At 37.7% G+C, this 7,378-nt stretch overlaps 1 protein-coding gene across 1 annotated transcript; it reads left to right on the top strand.

The window, feature by feature from the left end:
* The first annotated feature begins 2,044 nt into the window (after nucleotides 1–2,044).
* Nucleotides 2,045–6,677, top strand: LOC106096992 (uncharacterized). Its single transcript, XM_019352124.2, has 8 exons — nucleotides 2,045–2,319; nucleotides 3,444–3,568; nucleotides 3,844–4,200; nucleotides 4,289–4,508; nucleotides 4,832–5,055; nucleotides 5,231–5,378; nucleotides 5,483–5,592; nucleotides 5,825–6,677. Exons 1-8 carry the CDS (start codon nucleotides 2,280–2,282, stop codon nucleotides 6,131–6,133), a joined length of 1,533 nt encoding a protein of 510 aa, XP_019207669.1. The 5' UTR covers nucleotides 2,045–2,279; the 3' UTR covers nucleotides 6,134–6,677.
* Nucleotides 6,678–7,378: the final 701 nt, after the last annotated feature.

The following is a 7,378-nucleotide window of genomic DNA, read 5'->3' as shown; positions in this document are numbered from 1 at the left end:
TGCTGCTGGAATTCAAAACACTACAATGATGAATTGATCACATAGATATTTTTCACAAGCCCAAATATAGGTAAACCACTACAACCAACAGCACAAACAATTAATGACCTATCCCTTATGTATTTGTTACCATTTAGATTAAGCCATTTAACAGTCACTGCATGGTTTACTTCATCATTTCCAAGGAAGGCCCTCATTTTTTCTTTTAAGTATGACATGTTGCTTACTTCTGAGGTTGGTCCTAATGTCTCTTGCAGTCAATACAAGAGCTGTTGCTTGTCTGGTAAGAACATCGTGGCAGGAGTCATCCTTCAGAAAAGAGAAATAAATATAGGAGTATAATAAACTGGTAAAATGTTTTGTCAAAAGAAGTTGTTATTGTTCAGTAGTGATAGACTCACCATAGATTGGGATGATGCTACTCCATCTGCGAACCCGCTTGGACAAGCTGCTGAAATGTTTGGAGTCGAGGTATCATTGTTGGTCTGGGATGGAACAAGGGGCCTTTGCGAGATATGGGCACCATCATCGAAGCCAGAGTACAATGTCATATTACTGTCAAAAGTACCAAAATGTTCCGGGCACACACTGTCTGGATCATGCTGTATTGTGTTTTGCTCAATCACTGCATCTTCTCCTGAGTTCAATCTGGTGTCTACAGACGCATCCATTGTTGGCTGGCTTGTTGGCTGGCTTTCGACCACTGGATCAGTCCTGTAGGCCCACATGTTACTCAGACCTCTGTTCACTGCTGATGAGGGTTCCCTCCTAGAACTGCAATTGAGATTAATTGATTAATTGACTAGTTAAAGATATTAATTACAAGCTACACTGATAATTTCTAAATAATTCTATTCTGCATTTGATAATTTACTCTAAAATATGTATGTTTTCAGACTGAGTTTAATAAATTGTTACTAATTTAATGCTGATTGATATTTGACAGCTTAACTGTAGTTTAAAAGCTTTAAAAATCCTCAAAAACCTAAACCTGGAAAGCTAAACTCAAGAACACAGGAAACATGGAAAATGTTGCAAAAACCTTACAACCTGGAGCAAGGAGCATGAGACATGAAAACCTGAGGGAGGGAACACAGATGACACAGAGGAGAAAATGCAGACGATCCGACAAAGAACAGAGGGAAGCACACACTAAATATACACACACACAGGGAAACGAGGAATCGGCAGACAGGTACGAAACACAGCTGACACTAATCAGATGAGAAGAGACCCGGGGGAAGAGCAACAGAATACACTGATGCAGGGCATGGGACTATCAAAGTAAAACAGGAATAAACATGAACATCAAACCAGGGACACTCGACTCAAGACAAGGGAGGCACAGAGAACACCTAAACACTGGAAATAATTAACAAATAACCAGGAAACTAACTGAAACAACGAATATTAATAAACACAAACAACCAAGGAGACTGGACCATGCCCATCGGTTTATTTAAAACAAAAGTTAAAAAAAAATTTTTTTTTAAATGCTGTTTTCTCTATTAGGAGAAATTAAACACTCCGAAAATTCTTTATAAATAGATAGCATTGTTGTGGATCATAAGGAATTAGCATTAACATATCTACTGTTAAGCTGTAAAAACAAGTAGGAATCTAACATGAATACTTTATATGATTATTTACAAAGATATCAAAGTATATAGTCAGTCTCACCTTACAGATTTTTGCGTCCTAGTCGATCCGCTGCATCGTCCATTGCCAAGGTGGTCAGAGTGTGTTCGACGAATGTGATACCAAAATGAATTGTAAACACGATATTCTTTGACACATCCATCTATGCCACAAACTACACGGAAATCTGGACTATGGCTATGTGCAGAATTAATATGACTCAGTAAGGATTTGAGGGTCAGACCCACAAAAACGAAGCAGATAACACAGCGCCAAATCATTTTGTTTCACTGGTCTGTGAACCGTTTTTCCCATAAAGCCAAGATGACCTGAATTATTCCATTAAGGGGTAGGAATGGCTATCCTAATTCGGTGCCTTATAACAGCTGTAGTAAGTAATAGTACCGACATGTCAGTATTTACTGAATATAATCTAACAAAATAGTCAAATCTTTAAATATATAGAATTTTATAGATATAAAAGAGCAAACTAAACCATTTCTGTACACAACCCCATACTCCTAAGTTGGTACAGTCCAGCTTCGCGCCTCTAGCTTCGCGCCTCAAATTTGGATTGCAGGATTAGTAATATTTTGGGGTCCGGGATACAGTGGTAGAGTGTGAAGAAATTAAGGTACGCTATGGAGAAACTGGACGAAATAACAATTGCCACCCTGAAAGGTATGTGACTGTTTTGTTTTTTCTATGTTTTGTGTTTTGCTATGTTGCATGTTAAGTCGCTAGCATGGCAGGCTATACCCGGTTGTTAGCTTAGCTTGTGTGGTTAGCTTAGTTGCATTAGCATATTTAAATATGATAGTGCTATTACACTACGTCCACACGTACACGGGTATTTTTGAAAACGGAGAATTTCCGTTTTCGTTTTAAAAAATAATCCCGTCCACACGTAAACGCAGAAATGAAGGAAAACGCTGCTAGGAACATGCCAAAGCAACAGGTGGCGATATATTCCTAACCGTGTAGAAATGTTGGCCAATCAGAAGTCTAGAAGCCTCGGTGGGAAATAGTAAACAAAGATGGGGCATAGAAGCAGAACCCAGTCGTATGTGTGGAGGGACAGTAACTGTGTGTGTATATGTAAGCATTTAAACACTGCAGAGAGTACAATTAACAGTAACAGTATTGTAGAAATTCATTTCACCGAAACAATAACGCGGCGCACAGTGTGACGTCAAAAAAGGCGCACACCTTTGACGCTGAGTTTTCTCCGTTTTTCTTGTCCACACTTAAATGCAAAAACGGAGTTTTCGAAAATATCCACCCTGGCAAGCGTTTTTAGAAATCTCCGTTTTCAGTGACCGAAAACGCTGTTTACGTGTGGACGAAAGGTGCAAACGCATAGAAAAATCTGCGTTTTTAAAAATACCCGGGTACGTGTGGACGTAGCCTGAGTTTCAGTGTCTGTGAATTTATTCAACAAGTGTGCAAAGTGCCATAATTTAATGCCAGTTTTACAGAAATTGTGGTAGTTTCAAATTTACATTAGTGAAGTTATTTCATTATATACTTTAGCACAGGAAGTTTTAAAAAAAAGACATTTATATGTATACACTTATATAATTGATGTATCACAAATATAATACTTTTTCCAGTCAATGGGAGGAAGGTAATTTAGAACCTGTGGAGCAGTCAGGAGGGAATATAATGGAATAGAGTATTGTTTGTAAATGGTAAATATTAAATAATGTTTCTTATGTATCCTGTGTGTTACCCAAGCAAAGCTGTCAGCTGGCTTGCACATGAGGATAATGCAATGTAGTGATAATTGGAAACTCCTATTGCAGAAGCAAATGTTGGAGAAGACCTGCTCTCATCACTTTCACGAGATGACATCAAAGATCTGTTTCCTGGTCCTGAACATTTCCTCAGGCGTCGGGCACTATGGCTTGCAGTGCACAAATGTGAAGAAGTAAGTTCTGTCCTATGGTTGTGTGACAAAACTGAGAACACACCAGTTTGTTTTATGCAGTTTCAAGTAATTCCACCAATACTCACTTAACAGATAGACAGTAGAATCTTCTTTAGTTTTGATTTAAATCAAGTGGCCTACACATTTATTAAATATACATATTTTTTATTGTTCAACACTTTACTGATATTTTGTTGTACTTTCTTTCATGTTTAGAGACCTAAAGTTCTTGTGCAATTTTATGTGAAATTAGCCCTATGTACACTGTATTTTAGAACAAGACTGCTGCTGAAAAAACGCTAACAACTACTGGAGATGGTGACTTCTCCAGAGAGGAACCCAGCACTTCTAGGTTTGTGACTATGTCCAACCCAGAGTACATAGTCTTCACAGACAGTGAACTTGAGCAAGCTCGACATTCCTACTTTGAAAAGAAGCGGCTGGGGACAGAGTGTGCTGAACCTTTGTCAAAGGAACTCTTTTGTCGACTCGTAAGAAACACCATGACAAACATGATTTCGATAGCAAGAGCAGCTGAGGACTCCAGATACCCCAGCAAACATGAGGTTGATGCCATGGCAAAGCGATTAATGGAGTACTACCCAATGCTTAAAGAAACGTGTGGTGAGTGGGTAAGTAGCATTTGCTCAATACCACTCTGTGTTAATCATGAGTGATGTATCTTATCATCTTTTAGTTTTTACTGTTTGTACCTGTTAGGAGCATGTTGCTAAAAAGCTAATGAAGAGACTCTCCAATGTCAAAAGTCCAAGGAAGGGCAAAAAACCTCCTGCGAAGAAGCCAAGAAAGGATGGGAATGAAAGCGTTGCAAAAAGTGACAGCAGTGGAGAGTCCAGTGCATCAACTATTATTCTAGATAAATCACCAGTTAGATCGATGGGCACCCCAGTGCACCACCAGGATGGCAGTGATGAAGAATGTAAGTATAATATAATGCACCCTCTTATTACACCCTGAGTGTAAATCTGGTTTGGATGATACTTTTTGTTTTATTTCTTAAAAATTCTGCTAACAATGGAACACAACTACTTCACTGTTTATCTTGGAATCTTTGCGTTCCATTTAATAGTGACAACTTGACAGGATGAATGAACAATTTTAAGATAGGTGGTTAGTTAATTTGTTGATCTAATTTACAGATATATTTTGGTATTTTTGTTTTATTGTTTTGCACCAATAACAGATATATAAAGCCTTACTGTGGCAATAAATGATTTACACACCTCTGCTCTGTGTGTTTAGCTGGTTCAGCTGACTTCTTTGACAGCCACAAAACCCAGGCAAGACACTACAAGACACTTCAAGAAATGTACAAGACCAAAAAACCGAACAAAGCTGCTGTTACCCAACTGCTGAACCTGGAGTTTGAGTCTAGAAGACAATTCATTATTTCTGATGCTATAAAGGAGCAGGACAGAGCAGTGAAGATACTAGAGGCATATCCTTGTTTCAGAGAACTGGATCATGTAAGCAGCACTTATTTCTTTTAGCCATCCTTTTATTTCTTTGGGGACATTTTGATATGATTTTCAAATTTCTTAAATACTGGCCCTCATGTTTAAATTGTTATCACTTATTGTCAAGACCAGATACAGAGCTAGACAGATCTATCTCAGTTGGGTTTCTGTCTGTATTTTTCAGGTCCTTGATGAGCTGCGGAGAATTATTCAACCATCCAACTTGAAATACATTTCTGAGATGAAGGATAGATGGGAAATCTTCTACTCGAAGGTGCAGTTTTATGGTGTCATGAAGAAAGTTATGAAGCTGCCAAAAACTTTGGATGGAGGTAATGCTACAGTATCTTGATTTGTCTACATTTATGCTTTGCAGATTACATTATTTGCAATGCTTAATGGTGTTGCCCTGTCTTTTTTTTTTTTTTCAAACCAGTGGAACATGCAGCAGCTGTGTTCAGAGCCCTTCCCATGCTTTTCCCTTCCAGCACAGTACCACCTAAGAAGCTGGGCATCTGTAGTGAGGCTTTTTTCCATGTCCTAAAGGTAAGGCTGCAATATTCTATGTGTATATATTGTTGAATTTTGAAGTTACTCATGTTTTCATTTTATATATTTTACTGTGGAGTCAGTCAAATATTCTTAAAGTTCAGATCCCCATAACATGTTGATTTTAATAAAACCTACAAAAAAAGTTAATCTATTTTAAACTGTAATGCAACTCAAAAATTGTGTTTCTTACGGTCTTGTTCTAATCCTCTTTTTTTCTGTCATGTAGACTTCAGAAGACCCCGAAGGCTACCTGCGTCAGCGACCCCTGGCTTGTCCAGTTCTGCTTGTCTCTGAAGGCAACTGCATGATAGCTGTTGGAACCACACCGGTGAGCACTTTTGACCGGAAGGATCTTAATGAGGGACTGCTCTATCTGATGGCATATTACTATGCCCTCCACCTCACATATCCAAAGTGCATTTCCACGCTGCTGTCTGTCTTGCAAACTGAAATACTCAAAGACTCCATCCATGACCGAGATTCAACCCCCTCTTACAGGAAGGCGCTTGGTGAGTGGAAGTCATTCATTGAGTGAGTCTCTCAGATGACAGACTCCGTCTGCCTTGTTTATCAGACTCAGTGTTAGTCAGTGAGGTTGGGTTTTTTTTTCTCTAGAAAAGTTGTTCAAATGTAAAACACATGTTTGTTTGTGTGGTCGTTAAACTTGTTCTTCTAAAATGTTATGTAATATAGGATTTGAAATAGTGATTGTTTTAAGCTTCAGCAAAATTTATTTTTGATACCAGCCATGAGTGTGTTATACTGTTATTATTCATGTTAAGAGTACCTGGAATATGCACTTCTTATATTGGCCATGTTACACAGTACCCTGCTGAAATGTAGGTAATTTTAGACATGATTCTCCTGGAACAAACCTCAGTGAGTTACTGACCCATTGCTGTGTCAATAAAAGTGCAAAAACTAAGAGTGCTTTTGCTGTCTTAATTTAAGATGAATTCCCTTATTTTTAGTAGCTTTTTGAAGAGATGGTGTCTTATTCTCAGGAATTTTTGCTGATTATTGTTCTCAGAGTCGAAACATAATTCTTATAGTTAGCTCAATCAAGAAAGAAACAATTCAGTTTTAAGAAAATTTGTCCTATAATAAGGTTTTTTTTTTATGTGAAAAATCTAAATTAAGGTGTAGAATCTTAAAGTAAGCAAATAATTCTTGAAAACAGCTTGTTCAAGAAAGCATAATACTCATTTTAGGTACAGATTTTCTAAATATCAAAGTGTCTTTTACTTAAAATAAGTCACATTTTCTTCAATTAAGCATACATTTTAGACAATTTTGTCTAGTTAAAAGGCATATGGCAGTTAGATTAATTTGCTAGTTTTAAGAATTCTAGTCAAGCAACTTTTGCTTACCCCATTGGCAGATTTTTTTGCTCAAAACAAGAAAATTTTGTCAGATTTAAGAATATTTGGCTTGTTTCAAGTATAGCTGTTTTTGCAGTGTAAAGTATACCAAATCAAAGTATTTGTGCCAAAACATAGTATTTCTGCCATATTGTGGTATTTGTGCCACAAAAGTTACTACATTACAACATGAATACGGATTAAAGATGAAAGAAACTGGCAACAAATTCCTCCACTACAAACCAGTCTGATACCACTTCTTTGCAGTGTTCACGTTTACTAAGGCACTACCCAAAAGGCGCCACAAGAGGGCACTCCAATACAAGAGATGACCTATGTACACTGATGCACTTAGTAACAGTCAGCCTCCTGCTTAGCCATTACGTAATACAGCGATATTACAGTGTACAAATTCACAT

This window comes from Oreochromis niloticus, unplaced genomic scaffold, assembly GCF_001858045.2.
Source record: "Oreochromis niloticus isolate F11D_XX unplaced genomic scaffold, O_niloticus_UMD_NMBU tig00000768_pilon, whole genome shotgun sequence".
In the NCBI taxonomy this organism is placed as follows: domain Eukaryota; kingdom Metazoa; phylum Chordata; class Actinopteri; order Cichliformes; family Cichlidae; genus Oreochromis; species Oreochromis niloticus.
The sequence above is the reverse complement of the archived record's forward strand: the minus strand, read 5'-3'. Positions and strand labels throughout refer to the sequence as shown.

Excerpts from the sequence above, each read along its gene's own strand:
- LOC106096992 (XM_019352124.2), top strand. The coding sequence starts at position 2,280 with ATGGAGAAACTGGACGAAATAACAATTGCCACCCTGAAAG. Across the intron at positions 3,569-3,843 it reads CAGTGCACAAATGTGAAGAA|AACAAGACTGCTGCTGAAAA; the intron begins GTAAGTTCTGTC and ends ACTGTATTTTAG. Across the intron at positions 5,379-5,482 it reads GCCAAAAACTTTGGATGGAG|TGGAACATGCAGCAGCTGTG; the intron begins GTAATGCTACAG and ends TTTTCAAACCAG.